Source organism: Cyprinus carpio, chromosome A7, assembly GCF_018340385.1.
Source record: "Cyprinus carpio isolate SPL01 chromosome A7, ASM1834038v1, whole genome shotgun sequence".
NCBI lineage: Eukaryota > Metazoa > Chordata > Actinopteri > Cypriniformes > Cyprinidae > Cyprinus > Cyprinus carpio.
The window spans coordinates 4,612,710-4,631,996 of NC_056578.1; the positions used below are offsets into that span (position 1 = coordinate 4,612,710).

The following is a 19,287-nucleotide window of genomic DNA, read 5'->3' on the forward strand; positions in this document are numbered from 1 at the left end:
GTAAAAGAATCCCCAAGAATAATAAATCAGTCAACAGTGTACTGGAGAAGCGAGTGTGTGATAAACACTGGAGGAGAGATCAGTGGGCGGGGTCTCGCTGATTGACGGCTGCGTGCTTAAGGGGGCGGGGCCAGGCGTGCGTTTAGTGGGCGGGGCTCAGCTCGTAAATCTTCAGGTTCTGTAACTTAAGCACTAAGAGCTCCCGGACTCCAGTTCCGTTTGCCCGGGTTTCGCACAAATACTCTTCTACTGTCACCGCCAACTCAACTTTTCGTCCCAAACCCGTGTATTTGGGATCTTCGACTTCTTTTGCACACTATTCCTAGTCGTTTACACGCGCGCGCGGTCACCAGGCTGCGATTAACGTTCTTCTCGCGTTCGGTGATGATGATGAAGATGAAGATGAAGATGAAGAGGAGCGCGCACACTCCGCATCCGTTCACGCATGAAGTGAATGTAACAGCAGCTCAGCGGATTCAGGTAAGATCCTCTCATTCCACGTCACAAATATCACCAAGGTAACCGAAGTTTCCGCCAAACACTCGCTCACTTCCCGCGGCTACCGCGTCTGTTACATTGAAACTAAACCCAGCAGTGAACGAACTGAACAGAACTAAATGTAACGCTTCAGTGGCGCGGCCCACGTGTTTGATGTTCTCCGAAGCCTTTGCTAAAATATAAAAACAGCTAAATATAATAGAGTTCAAGTATTTATTTCGATTGTATTCAAATAAGACCTATTTGTGCTTTAAATGTTTTGCATAGCAGAAATATATAAACGATATTGTTTTAGGTTAAACATTGTATTGTGACTTAACTGCAGCCAAAATGTAGTGTTGTAAAATCATATATATATATATATATATATATATATATATATATATGATGATTATATATATATATATATTTGTTATGTTTGTTTGTTTGTTTTTTTGTGTTTACTGTCATGTTGCCCCATTTGAAAGTCCCATATTAACTTACTATGGGCTTGTGTAGGCAACTTACTGTGTTCATTTCAGTATTTCCTTTTATAATTATGACTTGCTAGCTTATTTCAGCTTACATTTAAGTCAAGTTTAAATCTATATGGCTGTATTTTATTGTATAGTTAGTTTGTAATCATGACAAGCTGGCTGTACATTATCCCACTTATTATACAAGTACTTTACCAAATTCATAGAAATTAGAGTTTCACCGTGAGAAGAAACCTCAGACACCAGTCTAAACTAATCATGGGCACTTTCAGAAACCAGCTAAACCAGTCTGTAAATGGATTTGTTGGAAGTTTAAATTGGTTTTGAAGCACTATTCTGGTTGAAATCAAGTTTTTCCAGCTCGATCAAGCTAAAGACCGATGCAGACTAGACAGACATGGTCTAGTTAGAATCACAGTCTTTCTATCCTCTGAAACCCCTTGTTTCTGTCTCAGGGAATCATTCTGGGCGTCGTTCTGTTTCCTGTCCGCATCACCCTCGCCACCCTCTTCTTCCTGCTCATGTGGCCCATCGCTCGCCTGCGATTGGCCGGTCTGTCGGAGGCGGAGCGGGCGGAGCCTGTGCGGGGCTGGCGTCGGTGGCTCTTCCATCACATCATGCTCTTCCTCAGCCGCGCCGTCTTCTTCTCCGTGGGCTTCCTGTGGATTAGGGTCAAAGGGCGTCAGGCGGGATTGAAGGAAGCGCCGGTTTTAGTCGTAGCGCCTCACAGCGGCTTCCTGGACATGCTGGTGGTTTGCGCGACGGGTCTGCCGATGGTCGTGTCACGGTCGGAGAACTGCAGACTCCCCGTCATCGGAGGTGAGGTCCAGAAGTTCCTTCAACAGAAACCCAATCCAGAACCCACTGTCTTCTGGGTAATTGTGAAAAAGTAGCTCTGTAAGCAGCAAAAGCTTATGGTTCTTGCACGTTTTGTTCATCATGATGATCTTCACCAACTAACACGACTTTTGAAGCCTTAACACAATCAGCAGAAGTAAAAAGGTGAACACGGGCTACAAACAAATTACACCACCAACGTCACCATCGCTCTGTATTTAGTCTTTAAGAACATTTGATCTAAAATTGGAGTTAGTTATTTGCAAGAGCACTAATTATCAGCTGTGAAAGTCACTAGTGAGTAGATGATGTTCGGCGTGACTTGCGTTTAATGTCCCGACAACCTCTGTATCACATTTAGACATTTGTTAGCAACCACTTTTTTCAAAACAGCGGTCTTAAAAAGGTCCTAAAGAGTCTTAAATTCCCATTTTCACAAATTAAGGCCTTAAAAGATCTTAATTGGAGCAGAAAATCTTAAATTCATGAAGTCATGGCGTTAAGTGTTGCATACACATACATCATTTTCCATTATCAATATCTAAACTCCACATTGAGATGCAAAATGAACACATGAAGTCATGTTTTCTAAGAAACTGAACTAAATCAAGCGAGTTTATGCTTAAAACAAAAACAAATATCTGTCATGAGAATTTAACCTTGTTTTCTCTTTGATTCTAGTTGATTTTTCTGAGTCCACTGGCATATATTTGTTTTAATCATAAACTTGCTTAATTTCTCAATAAAGAAGACTGGAGATCTGTTGAAAGTTGTGTTTTCAAACTTTGAAGCATCATATAAGACATTTACTTTTAGAGACAATAGTGACGTATTGAGTTCCATTCAGTTTATTGCTTAGACGTTCTTTACTGGGTTTTACCTTCATCAAACCTGTAGAAACTCTGAAGACAAGAAAAATCACAATCTTACTGACGGATTTAATGTTGTAGAAGCAAACATGAAAATATCTTGAGCTTGTGTTCAACACAGATCTTATTTCAGGCGTTTAACTACAAACCCATTAAAAAAACCCATTGACTTCAGGATGATGGAAGCAGAAAGTGTTCAAATGCAACTCGTTTCCAGGTTTTGGCCAACAAAAGAAGATCATCTCTGCTGTGCTTTATAGTAGCTTTGCCAGAGATTAAGAAAATAACAGAAATCATTCAAATCGAACATCAATCAATAAAAATCCTCCTGTAAGTCCGTTTGTTTTGTTTTTAAGGAACTTTGATTAAAAGCATCTCCTAATTGTATAAATGTGAATATCTCTGTGTGTTTTACTGTTTGTCAAATTCTGTTAAAAAACGATCCAAACCCAGGCTGTAATGACTCTCTGCTGATCTGTGTTTGTGTTCAGCGCTGCTGGAGTTCAATCAGTCCGTGTTAGTGAGTCGAAAAGATCCTGAATCCAGGAAGAAATGTGTGTCTCAGATCTGTGAGAGAGTCACGTCTGACGGCCGCTGGCCTCAGGTAAACACTCACAATCACTCGCTTGCTCGCTCATTCACACGCTCACACACTCCCTCGCTCACTCACACACTCTCTCGCTCATTCACACGCTCACTCACACAGTCTCTCGCTCATTCACACGCTCGCTCATTCACTCCCTCGCTCACTCACACACTCTCTCGCTCACTCACACACTCTCTCGCTCACTCACACACTCTCTCGCTCACTCACACACTCTCTCGCTCATTCACACACTCGCTCACTCCCTCACTCACTCCCTCACACACTCTCTCGCTCACTCACACGCTCTCTCGCTCACTCACACGCTCTCTCGCTCACTCACACACTCTCTCGCTCACTCACACGCTCGCTCACTCACACACTCTCTCGCTCATTCACACACTCTCTCGCTCATTCACACGCTCGCTCACTCCCTCGCTCACTCTCTCGCTCATTCACACACTCTCTCGCTCATTCACACACTCTCTCGCTCATTCACACACTCTCTCGCTCATTCACACGCTCACGCCTCATTCTCACTTCACTCGCTCATCTCTCTCGCTCGCTCACTCACACACTCTCTCGCTCATTCACACGCTCGCTCACTCCCTCACACACTCTCTCGCTCACTCACACGCTCGCTCACTCCCTCACTTACTCACTCACACACTCTCTCGCTCATTCACACGCTCACTCGCTCTCACACACACTCACACGCTCACTCCCTCGCTTGTTCACACGCTCGCTCGCCCACTCACTCACTCACTCGCTCACACACACTCACACGCTCACTCCCTCGCTCGTTCACACGCTCGCTCACTCTCTCGCTCAGTCACACACGCTCACTCCCTCGCTCGTTCACACACTCGCTCGCCCAATCACTCACTGGCTCACACACACTCACACGCTCTCTCCCTCACTCGTTCACACGCTTGCTCACTCGCTCACTCTCACACCGCTCGCTCCCTCGCTTGTTCACACGCTCGCTCACTCACTCTCTCGCACGGTCACGAGGTAGCTGGTTCGCTAACTTGATTGGTCACTCACACACACTTACACGCTCACTCCCTCACTCATTTCGCTCGCTCGCTCACTCACACTTACACACTCTCTCCCTCACTCTCTCGCACACTCACACGCTCACTCACTCACTCACTCACTCGCTAACTCACACACTTACATGCTCACTCCCTCGCTCACTCACACACACTTACACGATCACTCACACGCTCGCTCACTCACTCACACACTTACACACTCACTCCCTCGCTCATTCACACGCTCGCTCACTCACTCTCTCGCACTCACACGCTCGCTCACTCACACACACTTACACGCTCACTCCCTCCCTCACTCACACACACTTACACGCTCACTCATACACTTACACGCTCACTCCCTCGCTTGTTCACACGCTCGCTCGCCCACTCACTCACTCGCTCGCTCACACACACTCACACGCTCACTCCCTCGCTTGTTCACACGCTCGCTCACTCTCTCGCTCATTCACACGCTCGCTCACTCACTCACTCACTCGCTCACTCACACGCTCTCTGCCTCGTTCGTTCACACGCACGCTCACTCACACGTCTCTCTCGCTCGCTCACTCACTGATTTATTAAATAAACTTACACGATCACTCACACGCTCGCTCGCTCCCTCGCTCACTCACACGCTCCCTCGCTCACTCACACGCTCCCTCGCTCACTCACACGCTCCCTCGCTCACTCACACGCTCGCTCGCTCCCTCGCTCGTTCACACGCTCGCTCACTTACTCACTCTCTCGCACACTCACTCTCTCGCACACGCTCGCTCACTCACACACACTCCCTCGCTCACTCACACGCTCTCTCGCTCATTCACACGCTCGCTCACTCACACACTCTCTCGCTCACTCACTCACTCACACACTCACACACTCTCTCACTCGCTCGCTCGCTCACACACACTTACACGCTCACTCCCTCGCTCGTTCACACGCTCGCTCGCCCACTCACTCGCTCACTCACACACACACTTACACGCTCACTCCCTCGCACACGCTCACTCACTCACTCACACACACTCACATGCTCACCCCCTCGCTCGTTCACACGCTCGCTCACTCACACACACTCACATGCTCACCCCCTCGCTCGTTCACACGCTCGCTTACTCTCTCGCACACTCACATGCTAGCTTGCTCACACTCACTTTCTCGCTCACTCCCTCGCTCATTCACACGCTCGCTCACTCCCTCGCTCACTCCCTCGCTCACTCACACGCTCGCTCACTCCCTCGCTCACTCACACACACTCACTCCCTCGTTCGCTCGCTCGCTCACTCACACACACTCTCTCCCTTCCTCGTTCACACGCTCGCTCACTCACTCTCGCTCACTCACACGCACACTTACACGCTCACTCCCTCGCTCGTTCACACTCTCGCTCGCTCGTTCACACTCTCGCTCGCTCACTCCCTCGCTCACTCACACACACACTTACACACTCGCTCACTCACACACTTACACGCTCACTCTCTCGCTCTCACTCACTCGCTCTCTCCCTCGCTTGTTTCACATGCTCACTCCCTCGCTCACTCCCTCGCTCACTCACACGCTCGCTCACTCCCTCGCTCACTCACACGCTCGCTCACTCCCTCGCTCACTCACATACACTCACATGCTCTCTCCCTCGCTCGTTCACACGCTCGCTTACTGTCTCGCACACTCACATGCTCGCTCGCTCACTCACACACACTTACACCGCTCACTCCCTCGCTCGTTCACCACGCTCGCTCACTCCCTTTTCTCGCTCACTCCCTTGCTTGTTCACATGCTCTCTCACTCGCTCGCTCACACACACTTACATGCTCACTCCCTCACTCGTTCACACGCTCGCTCACTCTCTCGCTCATTCACTCACTTGCTCACTCATACACACTTACATGCTCGCTCGCTCACTCACTCACTCGCTCACTCACACTCTCGCACACTCGCTCGCTCACTTACTTGCTCACTCACACACTTACACGCTCACTCCCTCGCTTGCTGTTCACACGCTCGCTCGCTCACTCACTTTCTCGCTCACTCACACTCTCGCACACTCGCTCGCTCACTCACAGACTTACACGCTCACTCCCTCGCTCGTTCACACGCACTTACACGCTCCCTCGCTCGTTCACACGCACTTACACGCTCCCTCGCTCGTTCACACGCACTTACACGCTCACTCCCTTGCTCGTTCACACGCTCGCTCACTCCCTCGCTCGTTCACACGCTCGCTCACTCACTTTCTCGCTCACTCCCTCGCTCGTTCACACGCTCGCTCACTCTCTCGCTCTCTCACTCGCTCACTCACACACACTTACACGCTCACTCACTCTCTCGCTCATTCCCTCGCTCGTTCACACGCTCGCTCGCTCACTCACACACACTTACACGCTCGCTAGCTCTCTCTCGCTCACTCGCTCTCTCACTCACTCCCTCGCTCGTTCGCTCGCTCACTCGTTTCACACACGCTCTCTCCCTCACTCGTTCACCACGCTCGCTCACTCACTCTCTCTCTCGCACACTCCCTCACTCACTCACACACACGCGCTCACTCCCTCACTCTCACACACACTTACATGCTCACTCCCTCACTCATTCACACGCTCGCTCACTCCCTCGCTCACTCACACACTCTCTCGCTCATTCACACGCTCGCTCGCTCCCTCACACACACTTACACGCTCGCTAGCTCTCTCGCTCACTTGCTCTCTCGCTCACTCACTCACACTCTCTCTCCCTCGCTCGTTCACACGCTCCGTCACTCACTCGCTCGCTCACACACACTTACACGCTCTCCCTCCCTCGCTCGTTCGCTCGCTCACTCACTCACTCACACGCTCTCTCCCTCACTCGTTCACACGCTCGCTCACTCACTCTCTCTCGCACACTCCCTCACTCACTCACACACACGCTCACTCTCTCCACTCACTCACTCACTCACACGCTCTCTCCCTCGCTCGTTCACACGCTCCGTCACTCACTCGCTCGCTCGCTCACACACACTTACACGCTCTCTCACACGCTCTCTCCCTCACTCGTTCACTCCCTCGCTCACTCACACACTCCCTCGCTCATTCACACACTCGCTCACTCCCTCACTCACTCACACACACGCTCTCTCCCTCGCTCGTTCACACGCTCGCTTGCACACGCTCGCTCACTCACTCACTCGCTCGCTCGCTCACTCATTCTCTCACTCACTCACTCTCTCGCACACACACGCTCGCTCGCTCACTCCCTCGCTCGTTCACACACACTCACTCGCTCTCTCGCACACACACTCGCCTCTCGCTCGCTCCCTATCACACTCACTCCCTTGCCCGTTCACACGCTCGCTCACTCACTCTCTCGCGCCGCTCGCTCACTCACACACACACACTCACTACCTCGCTCGTTCACACACTCACTCGCTCACTCTCTCGCACACTCACAGACGCTCACTCACACGCTCGCTCCGCACGCTCGCTCATTTGCACGCACACTCGCTCGCACGCTCACTCACTCTCTCGCTCATTCACACACTCGCTCACTCCCTCACTCACTCACCCTCACACTCGCACATTCACACACTTGCACACACACTCACTCACACTCTCACTCACTCTTTTGTGAGACTCGTGTGTCACTTCCTGTTGGGTTTGGTCTCATCTTCTGCTTTATTTCTCTCGGCAGATGCTCATGTTTCCAGAAGGAACGACGACTAACGGCCAAGCTCTGATCAAATTCAAACCCGGTACGACAAACACTCACACAGGCTCTGTTCTAAAACCTAGTGCGCTCGCTTTGTTGCTTTTAACAAATTAATAATTTTAAAGAATAATTTATCAAGGATGCATTAAATTGATCAAAAGTGACAGTAAAGACATTTATAATGTTACAGAAGATTTCTATTTCAAATAAATGCTTTTCAGTATATTAGAATGATTTCTGAAGATCATGTGACACTGAAGACTGGAGTAATGATGCTGAAAATACAGCTGCACATCACAGAAATACATTACACTTTAACAGAGATTCACACAGAAAACAGCTGCTTTACATTAGAATAATATTTCACAATTTTTACTGTATTTTTGAAACAGTTGTAGCTTTGATGAGCAGAATAGACTTATTTCAGAAACAAAAACAAAACAATCAATACAATTGATTTTTTTTAATTATTTTTTTTATTTATTTTTTTGAATATCATGCTTATATCTATAGCTATATGCTAACACCAGTAATCTCTCGACAGGAGCGTTTCTGGCCGGCGTTCCCGTTCAGCCCGTCCTGCTTCACTACCCCGGTGAACCGGTGAGTCTGGGAACAGCAAATGCCTCCGTCTGCGTCTGCGGTTAAAATTAGCCGCGTTCATGTAACGGAAACCACTGGATGACTAAATATGAGCAGGACAGTGAGACACAGAGAGCTGCTGAACGAGATAAAAGAGCACAAGACTAATAAAGCAGTAAAATGACACTGAAACGCTTCCTTTATGCTCGACTTATAACATGAAACATCTCTTGAATATGTTGCAGGACACAGTTCGCTGGACCTGGAAAGGACTGACGTGGTGAGAAGGAATTTTTGTGCTGTTCATAACTGACAATAATCAATCAGAATAAATCATTCTTCTAAGTCTAGCTGTCTGTGGGTTCATCTGTAGGCTCGGCACTCTGTGGCACACCACCTCTCAGATCTACACCAGCGTTACTGTGGAGGTAGGCGTGCTTCATTTGATTGACAAGAGTCAGAGCCAATCACCATTAGAGTCTGGCTCAGTAATCCTTCTTTGCTCTAATTGGTTGTAGTTCCTGCCCGTCTACACGCCGTCACAGGAGGAGAAGCAGAACCCAGACTTATACGCCGAAAACGTACAGAAACTCATGGCCAAGTAAGTCATACACCATCTGCTGTCTATATAGGCAGATCCCTACGTAGGCAGCATCGGAAACTATAATAGCAATGATTTACACAGACAGCGAGTCCTCGTGACAGGTTATTTCAGTGCAGTCTGTCATCATCATCTTACTAACAACACTTCTCCAGTAAATACGCTGCATAGACACTAGATGCAATGGTGCGTTCATAATTAGATTATTTAGCAATATTTTATCAAATATTTTCTGTATTGATTGAAATGTTTAATCAAGATTTATCTTGCTTCATTTGCCATCTTTACCTTTAAATGCAGTTGACATGGCAGTGGCTTAAAAAGAGCCTGAAACCACTGAAATAAAAAAATAATTTTGTCGCTTGAAATAAAATAAACATTAACTGAAATAATGTGTGTGTGTGTGTGTGTGTGTGTGTGTATAAAATAGTAACAAAAATGACAAAAACAGCAAAACTTCAACTAAGATTAAAATGAAAACAGAAAATACTAAAATAAAAACAAATTTAAAAATATATAATAGAATATTAATGATAGTGAAACAGCACTGGTGTTGACCAGGGTTTCATTTGAATTACATTTTAATTTTTCTGTCTAATTATGTAAATTAAACAGTGTTATTTTATTATTATTTGTACTATTATATTATTTACTAATGTATTGAATCTGCTCTTATTTTTTTCCAATTTTAAGTTTTAGTAACTTTGTGTGCTTTTTGTCATTTTTTTTTTTAATGTTTTTTCATTGTAGTCTTAGTATTTTTTTTTTTTTTTTTTTTGGAGATTTCGACGACTATTCAACAATTTTTCAAATATATATTCAACCAACTTTTTTTTTTTTTTTTATAGGTTTAGTCATTTTATGTGCTTTTGTCTTTTTTTTTTTTTTTTTTAGATTTTGTAGTCTTAATTTTTTTTTTTTTTTCAGTTTTATTTCAACTATTATTCAACCATTTTCCAACTTGATATTTTCAAGTATTATTCTGAATAGTTTTAGTTTATTTTAACAGTAACAACACTGGATTCAGCCTGGTTACTTTCAAGTTAAATACAACAGAAGTTCATCCACCTGGAAAAATATGATTTAGCCTAATTTACAGCTGAAATGGCACACTTTTATTAACGTTGTATTAAATGTGTGATATTCTTTTAAGCAGTATTGAAATGTTAATGTCTCGTAGAGCTCTGCGTGTTCCTGCCACCGATTATGTGATGGAGGGTCGATTTCCTGTTAAAAAGCTGGGAAACCTCTCGCTTCCCCTCGAGCCTCCGGCGCAGGAAACACTCAAACTGCTCCGTGAACACGGGTGAGTGAGTGTGTGTGTGTGTGTGTTTAGTTTCTCTGCAGCGGTTCGTCTCACACTCTCTGGTTCTCCTCATCTGCAGTCTCACGGACGCTCACGTGGAGACCGTGATGAACGACGTTCTTGACAGCTGTCCCTCAGGTCAGAGCACCACTGTAACGGCCGATCACCTGACCACTCTTTTGGGCCTCAAGGACAGGAGGACGGCGGTGAAGATCTGCTCTCTTTACTCAAAGGTACCGCAGTGTGAGATTCAGTTCAAGCGTTCGTCTGTCATCATTCATTAACCTCGCGTGGAACTCAAACGTAGACCTGCAGGTGCACACATGACTAAACCGAGCACAATCAGCACTACAGTCATACCACGGCTTCAAGAAGAAAACACTCAACGAAAATAAAAATTCTCTCATCATTTACTAACCCTTGTTGTGTTAAACCTTTATGAGATTCATTCTTCTGTTAAACACATGAGAAGATATTTTAAAGAATGTCCTTATCCAAACGTAACCATAGTATAGTAAGAAAACTGTTTGGCTTCAAAATACCTTGCTAACTTTTTGGTGAACTATCCCTTTCGGTCATTATTTGGTAAAAACAAACTAAAATTGGTGCAGTTGTTTGTGAGATGCACAAAAGCCAATAAATGGAAGAAAAACAGCAGAAAGTCAGTCATACGTGGCTGAAATGACTCGAGACTGACCAGTTTAGTTTTTAGCATTAATATCAGTCCTCCTGTGGAAGCACATCTGATAATCAGACGCTTGTGAGTGTGTTTGTGATGCTTTAGTTCAGAAGCAGAGAATATGGTGCTTCCAAATAATTCATTCAAGTTGACGTTTGCAAGCACATGACATACTTGTATCCAACCGAGCAGGAACACAACGTGTGTGTGTGTGTGTGTTTGCAGGATGATACGGTGGATCTGAGGCAGGTTTGTCTGAGTGTTTCTGCCGTTTCTGGGTTCAGGAGTCTGGAGTCTCTCATACACACTGCGTTCACGGTGAGTGTGTGTGTGTGTGTCGATGGGTGTGCCGTGTTATAAACTCGTATTATGCAAGGTATTTGTTCTGAATGAGGTGTCCACGTACATGTTCTGACTGTTTTTACAGTGTGTTATGAGGAAGTGCTGGGAAATATTTACAGACAGGGCCTGAAATGAACATCAAATGAGAGTAAAAATCTGCATAAGTGTGATAATCAGTCTGTGGTGTAATTCTGTTCATGTGTGTTCAAGCTGTTGTGTTCATCATAACCGTATACAATATCCATGAGCAAATGCTGCTCTGAACTTGCTGTGAGTTTAAGTTGCTATTATATTAATAAAGTGCCACTTCAAATGCAAGATGCAGCAAACATTTTCTGAAATGTGTAATCAGAATAGTTTATAAATCCAAAAGAGAAGGCCTCTCTGGTTTAGAAGCTCTATGGTTTAACGTTTGAAAGCAAAGAGTTTAAGACAGTCCTTAATATTACAATTGGTCATTTACATTTTCTAAAATTAAATTATAATTAGAAAATGCTTTTGTTTTTTACTTTACAATAGTATTATTTATAAATTAATGTTTCTTTATTGTTTAATATTAAAAACATTATTATTGTTGTTTTATATTGAACAGGTTACATTGTAACAATTTTTTTTCACAATCACAAATTATTATTAAATACTCATTTGTTTTTACAGTACAATATTATTATTTCTATAATAGTATTTTTTGTAATTGTTTGATAAAACTGTTTAAAAAAATAAAAATGTAATACAAATATAATAAGTAGTAGTATAGTATTTTCATATTGAATGGGTCCCATAAAAAAATAGTGTAAATGCGGCCTGAGTTAATTCTTGGAAAAAAAAAAAAATTCAATTCTTGACAAAAAAATAAATTTAAAAAATGTATGGGAAAATAATCGTAATGTTCATCATAAATTCTCACAAAAACTCAGCACTTTCGGGTGCAGCAGAAGTTAGTTTGAAATCAGATTTACAAATACTGCAACGAATCCCTCAAGAGAGTTTAACTCTTTAAAACCTGGGGCTAAAATAGGTCATTTTCATATATTTTGTTTGTTTGACTAAAATTCTAACATAATGTGCTATTTTCAAGTGCAAACAAATGGCTTTCAATAAATTAGTTATTGACCATTAATGTTTGTGGTGAGTTTGTAAACAGAATTTAAATAGACAAAAATGTAAAAAAAAAAAAAAATACATTTATCAGATTTGTATTTAAAAAAAAAAGGGAGAAAAATCATGATTGAAAGAATCCAACATTTCATACTTGAATATTCCACTATCTTACATCTTTTTGTGACGGTGGGTTGCACAGTTTTCGTTCATACACATACATTTACACACACATTATACAGATGCACACACCACACACTCGCTCAGTCTCATCAGGAATACTCCTCCTTCACCATGTTTTGTAAACACAGCTGGTTTAAGAGGGTTAAATCATCATTTGGTGTTTGTGTGTCTGTTGGCAGTGGTACGATACTGACCAGGATGGGCTGCTGAGCGCAGGCGATCTGTCCGGCCTGATGGGGGCGCTGGTGGGTGTTCCTCAGTACGAGGTGGCAGAGATGTACACGGCGCTGACCACCAGGGGGCGACCGACTGAAGGTAAAAATCACCGCGTTTGCTCAGCTGAGCTGATAATGCTCATGTTTAGGGATGCACGATATTATCGGACTGATATCGGAATCGGCCGATAATGGCTTTAAATGTAAATATCGACATTGGCCCGATATGAAAATTACGCAGATATGTCTTTCCGATAAGAGGAATACGTTAACTCACATGTGCTCAGGGTGTGCTAGTGATTAGATCACGTCAGCAGTGTAGCTCAATATGTGCTCAAAGGTTTGTCTTATAAACTAAATAATTTTATATATACTGATTTATTCATTAATGTGTAATTTTTATTTTTTAAACAAATCATAAGCTCTAAAAGATTTTCAGAATTTTTGCAACTCTTTTGCTTTAGACCATCTACAAATGTTAAATCTTAAAATGTTCGGGTTAACTGCATCTCTCTGGGGGAAATGCAGCGAATGATGTATGGTTTATTTATAGTTATTTTCAGAGCTTCAATGTACTGTCAAAAAACCTTCATTATTGATTATTTAATTCTAACAAATAAGTTCTTTAAGTTAAAAACTAACCAAAATGTAAATATTTTGCTTATAATTTCTGCACAGGAGAGACTTCGTGTTGTTTCCTAACAAAAGGAAATATATTGTTATCAGTATCGGCCAAAATGAGTTTTAAAAATATCGGTATATCGGATATCGGCAAAAATCCAATATCGTGCATCCCTACTCATGTTTAAGTGTGTTATGCTAATCGATTACGTATTGATCTCCTACAGCTTCTCTGCAAGATTTACTGAAGACGCATCCAGTTTATGGGAAGGTCCTCAGCGAGTATCTCCACTCCAGCAGGCTTGCAGACGGAAATCACAACGGGATCCCCAACGGGAAGACCAACGGGAACAACAACGGGATTTATAATGGTCACGGAGCGAGCAGTAGGACGTCCGACTGAGCGTTCACGGGGACGAGCGTCCGCGGTCTTAGTCCTCGAGCGCCAGAGAATGTCATATTGAGGTTACGTTTACATGATCTCTTTCTTGTGTCTTCTTCTTAATCTGTCCTGTTTAGATGTGAGTGGAATGAAACTGTGAGGATATACCACTAATTAATGTGCCTTGGAACGAATACCTATTATATATATTTTATCATGAAGTCTGAAGGATCTGTTTGTGTATTTAAAACTGTATATTTTTGTCATTTTAAGCTTTGTATATTGGAAAAGGTGTACTGCGAAGGAATTCTGCCGAAGTGTCATATTTTATATTTTAATATATTAAAATTCTTAAATAAAGACGTGACGTTTCCTGTGGTTTGTTTTTATGGTTTATTATGTCTCTCATCTTCGTAACAGTTGTCACACTTTGCGATGAAAATCAGCACGGTCCTCTTCGACCGACAAGTTTAGCTGTTTTTCTGGACGTCGCTGTTCGCTGCTCTGCATCTCGTCTGACTGTTTTTAATCGCCTCTCAAATTCATCCTCCAAATGTTCTCCTCTAGTTTTCCTGATCTGAGCATCATGTGAGGACCTCGTCTCGGCTCTGTTCACACGCTGCTGTATTTCTGCTTTCTTCATTATTTCTGAATCTGTTTCTTGCGCTCGTGCTCCGTGTTTCATTGCTGATTTTCGTTGAGTCTTTCTAAGTCCGTTTTCAGCCATTTTTAACCTCCTTTCGTCTTTATCGTCCAATTTAGATGTCGTTCTTGCGACAGGCAGCGTGATCTTTTGGTGCTTGCGTCGTCTCTTGTGTTTTTTATTTTTGTGTACATTATTTTCCTGAATGTTGGGCACTGTCTGTGTAGTACAAACGCTTCTCGTTCTCTGGGAATCTACGGGAGTGTCTGAATCCATGTTATTGTTGTCTTTTGCACGTCCTACATGCATGCATTTCTCTGTTTTTTGCCCAACTACCGTGTTTTTCTCTCCGTCGTGCTCATCCACAGGGGTTTTTGGTGGTTCTGGGTCATGCTTGGGGAATGTTGCATGATGGGAATTGTAGTTCTGAAGACTGAAGCAGTTGGATGGAGTGGTGGAATCAAGTTCAGCAACATCTTTTTGGTTTCCGTCAGCTTCTGCACTAAAGTCTTGAAGATCAGGATCAGGACGAGGAGTTTCTTGAACTGAAGCGTTTGGATCCGTTTGGGAACTCTGGCCCTCGTGATTCAGCAGCAGAGGTTGAGTTAATGTTTGAAACACACTGATGTTATCCTGAACTGGCGCTGATACGTTCTCCATCATGTGATTTGTGCCGTCAGAGGCGCTGTAATCCTGCTGGACAGCGGACGGAGGCAAAATCTGAGCTTCAGAAGTCCAATCCGAGCATCCAGCGACTGGCTCGGGATTCCTCCTGGGAAGCGTGTCCTGGGCATCGTCTGCGGAGAGCAGAGAGCTGATGTAGTCCATGTCCAAACCAGCCTGAAAGAGAGAAACGCATTCTAAAACGATCAACAGGACTGCGGGGCCACAGCATTCATCCGTGAGACTGAAGCAGACCTCAGTCGTATCGTCGAGCAGCTGGTTGAGGAACAGCGCGCACACATCCTCCTCTTCAGCTGCTGTGACCTCTGACCCATCGCTGACCTTTGACTCCAGAGCGTCCATGAGCTGTGAGTACTCGGCCAGCGCGCCCTCGGCGAGACCCTGGACGCCCTTTTTCGATCCCTTACCTGTTTTCTTCCCCTGCGTGTGTGGACCTGAAGACGGACAGATCTCGTTTAGCTTGGAATGTAAAATGTTTTATCAGTCAACGATGTACTGAAGTGTTTTTCAAATATGACACCCAAGAGCAAAAGTTTATTTTGACCCGCTAATATAATCCCGACCTTTGCGTTTGTCTGTCTGAGGAGTTGTTGGATCTCTGTTGGTGCTCTTGTCCTGTTTTTCCATCTCCGTGAACCTACAGAAGTATACAAACTATACGAACTCCCAGAAGACTTACTGTATTGTGAGATTTGCTCTTTATCCACCACTTCTACAATCAAGATGGCATCAGATTAACACACAGTTACTGTAGGCTAATGATAATAATCCTGCATCATTTCGGTTTCAGAAATGTGTGTAATTAGTTAATGTCTCGGCTCACATCCTGGCGGTGTTGTAGTACGTCTGCCGTTCAGAGACGGAGATGTTCCTCCACTCGTGGACGGCTGCGTTCACGGCAGCAGAGAACGGCAGATCCGGACGGTGAACGGAGAGAGAGGGAAGCACACGCCTGAGAGGAAGACAACACCAAACAGGTTTGATCAAGTAAGAAAAAATCTTATCAAAAAAGAAAAGCAACGAAAAAGATAACTGTAATGATAAACATGAAAAAATAAATGAATAGTATGCAAATACTTAAAAAAAAGGCCTAAATAATAAAATAATGAAATATGCAATATGAAATAAAAAAAGCATGCATACACATTTATACCTTTATTAAATATTAGTGCTGTCAAATGCAATATGAAATAAAAAAAGCATTCATACACATTTATACCTTTAATAAATATTAGTGCTGTGTATATATGTGTGTGTGTGCATGTATATATTTTGAAAGTATTTCCATATGTAGATTCAAATAATTTCTATTATTTATAAATATATTTAATATATAAACATATATACATGCACATAATATATATACACCGTACACGCTCATATATCATGTAAACAAAAACATTTATTTTGAATTGCGATTAATCATTTGACAGCACTATTAAATATTATAAACCGTTATTAACAAATAAATAAAACCTAGTGCACAACGATGAAGAAATAAAGATATTTGAAAAATAACTAAAAAGGCATGTTAATAAGACTCTAAAATAAATATGGTAAATAAACAAATAGAAACAATGAATTGTAGGAATCACAATGAGCAAAAATTAAATAAACCACAATAAAATTTATATAAAATACGCCATTTTAAAAAGTAAATGTGTGTTATATAATATACAGAATGCATAAAATAGTAATGAATAGCCTAACAAAGAAGAAATAATACTGTTTTTAAATAATATTTCCTTTAAGTGCCGGCACGTTCCTCATTTTAGGTTTTTGTTATTGTTTTTTAAATAAATTTTGTTTTTTAAATAAATCATTCGTTGTGTGATCACTGCAGTATGATTGGATGAGTTCAGCTGATCTGTGTGTGTGTGTGTGTGTGTGTGTGTGTGTGTGTGTGTGTGTGTGTGTGTGCGCGCGCTCACGTGAAGAGGCAGGCCAGAGCCTCGGCGTCTGAACCGCTGGAGCAGAAGGGCCTCGCCGTCTCCGTGAGTCTCTGCCAGCGTCTGAAGCGCTCCTGGAGCTCTGCCTCCGTCCCGATCCTCCGCAGGTGTGGGGCGCGGGCAGAGCAGACGTTCAGATGTGCTCCAAACACTCGAGAGCAGGGCTCTTCACAGGCCACGAGAGCGGAGAAGCTTGCTCTAAACGGCTGAGGTGCGTGAAGGGGGCAGAGGGGATTGTGACGAGGCCCTGAAGCGTTACTGAGAATACTAGGGCCCAAGTGAGGCACCAAAACAGGCCACGAGGGGTTAAAATGAGGCATTATGTGAGGATAGACATGAGGTATGTGAAAAGACGGGTTCATATCTGCAAAAAGAGCTACTGGTTTGATATTTAAAGGAGGAGCGGTCTCCTGATGGACTGGTGTGGGGACGTGCAGACGGTTCGGAGGATGTCTGGTGTTATGAACGTGAGCTGGAGATGAAGGACGGGTGTTTGAGGAGACCGAGGGTCCCGGATCTAAAGATGCTGGCTGGAAGCCTCGATGAGGAGCATCAGTGACCTCTGCGTTGGGCTCCTCTGGACGCGGATCTGCGGACCCTCGATGTGTATTTGATTGTGAAAGAGATGAAAACGCTTGTTCAGGTGCACACTGGTCACCATACAGCGGCTGAAGGGTCTCCATCTAAAACAGGAAGTGCTCTGAAACACAGACATGTTGTACTGTAGCTCATTAACAGTTGGTATCGTATTATTTTATTTCAATCCTTTATTCTTGCATGTACTCAGCCAATAATATTAACCCCAAAACATAATAATAATAATAAAAGACCTTGAGGGTAAAATAATGAGTTATTTATTTATTCAGTTCAAGTGAAATGTGTTCAGGAACTATAGGCCTATACAATTTACATTTATTAAATCAAATCAGTTAATCTTTGTATTTGATCTTACAATTTTCTATATATATAAAAATAAAGTATAATGTTATACAGTCTATCAGTAGTGCTAGCCATCAAAAAAAAATATAAATAGTAAAAAAGGCAATATATAAACAAAGATCATGAAGATTTTGCATCGTTTGCGTTATATGTAGTAACACACACCTGACGCTGAAGAGTGAAGAGTGATCTGATGCAGATTCAAACAACACACTTTTAAAAACAAACACACGTCATCACGCGGCGTCCCATCAGAACAACAACGAACCAATTCATACTACAAACTAGTTCACACTATGATTAATAAGTAGTGTTGTTTATATGTAGCATAATATTTATTGGCATTAATAATTGCTACTGTTATTTATTATGTCGTACAGTAGGCGGCAGACCTTTTAAAAAACTCAATTTCCCTTCGTCCTCTGCGCCGCGGTGTCCCGCACTTCCGGTTTGTTCTGGAGTCGCTCGCGCACGTGTGTGGTGTAATCCGCTCTGAATATAAAGCTGGTTTCAGCTCGGATCTGGGCGAAATAAACCGATCATGTTCCTGCAGTATTATCTGAACGAGAGCGGCGACAGGGTTTACACTCTGAGGGTGAGTCCGCTGTGAGCAGCGCGTGCAGCGGCACGCACAGTTAATGTAGCGCGCGTCCTGAACATCGCGTTCCAGCGCTGGCATGTGTCTATATGTGTTAGTGTATAAAGACGGCTTCGGCTGATATAACACTGTTTGTATATGTTTTTCTTCAGAAGCTGGACCCGAGCGGCCAGCCCACCAGCTCGGCGCATCCCGCCCGCTTCTCACCCGACGACAAGTTCTCCAGACACCGCGTGACCATCAAGAAACGTTTCGGCCTGCTGCTAACGCAACAACCGCGGCCCGTGCTCTAAATGACCACCAGCGGACTTTCATGCAGTTCAGCTACACGTTATTGTGTGTGTGTGTTTTATTGAATATTGTGTTTTTTTGTTGTTGTTTTTTTTACTAAAAGTATGGCATCATTCAGTTCAGTTTATTCACTTTGTTAACATGCGAATGAATCTCCATGTGGAATAAAATAAAATGAGTGATTTTTACA

General features: G+C 43.5%; 3 protein-coding genes across 4 annotated transcripts; 2 read left to right on the forward strand and 1 right to left on the reverse strand.

Moving 5' to 3' along the window:
* The first annotated feature begins 149 nt into the window (after positions 1–149).
* Positions 150–14,355, forward strand: lpcat4 (lysophosphatidylcholine acyltransferase 4). Its single transcript, XM_019077115.2, has 13 exons — positions 150–480; positions 1,430–1,793; positions 3,172–3,284; positions 7,967–8,027; positions 8,529–8,587; positions 8,812–8,846; positions 8,940–8,994; positions 9,085–9,167; positions 10,348–10,473; positions 10,553–10,706; positions 11,378–11,470; positions 12,955–13,090; positions 13,839–14,355. The coding sequence occupies exons 1-13, from the start codon at positions 385–387 to the stop codon at positions 14,012–14,014; spliced, it is 1,551 nt and encodes a 516-aa protein (XP_018932660.2). The 5' UTR covers positions 150–384; the 3' UTR covers positions 14,015–14,355.
* A 14-nt stretch (positions 14,356–14,369) lies between these two features.
* Positions 14,370–18,720, reverse strand: LOC109059950. 2 transcript variants are annotated; one of them, XM_042759368.1, is made up of 6 exons: positions 18,601–18,720; positions 17,252–17,969; positions 16,144–16,272; positions 15,884–15,957; positions 15,555–15,754; positions 14,370–15,476 (listed from the first exon to the last, which is right to left on the reverse strand). In XM_042759368.1, exons 2-6 carry the CDS (start codon positions 17,950–17,952, stop codon positions 14,436–14,438), a joined length of 2,145 nt encoding a protein of 714 aa, XP_042615302.1. In that variant the 5' UTR covers positions 17,953–17,969; positions 18,601–18,720; the 3' UTR covers positions 14,370–14,435. The 2 variants fall into 2 exon arrangements, with proteins under 2 accessions (XP_042615302.1, XP_018932657.2); XM_019077112.2 differs by lacking the exon at positions 18,601–18,720 and adding an exon at positions 18,374–18,495.
* LOC109059951 (H/ACA ribonucleoprotein complex subunit 3-like) lies at positions 18,626–19,285 on the forward strand. The gene is made up of 2 exons (XM_019077113.2): positions 18,626–18,803; positions 18,959–19,285. Exons 1-2 carry the CDS (start codon positions 18,750–18,752, stop codon positions 19,097–19,099), a joined length of 195 nt encoding a protein of 64 aa, XP_018932658.1. The 5' UTR covers positions 18,626–18,749; the 3' UTR covers positions 19,100–19,285.
* Positions 19,286–19,287: the final 2 nt, after the last annotated feature.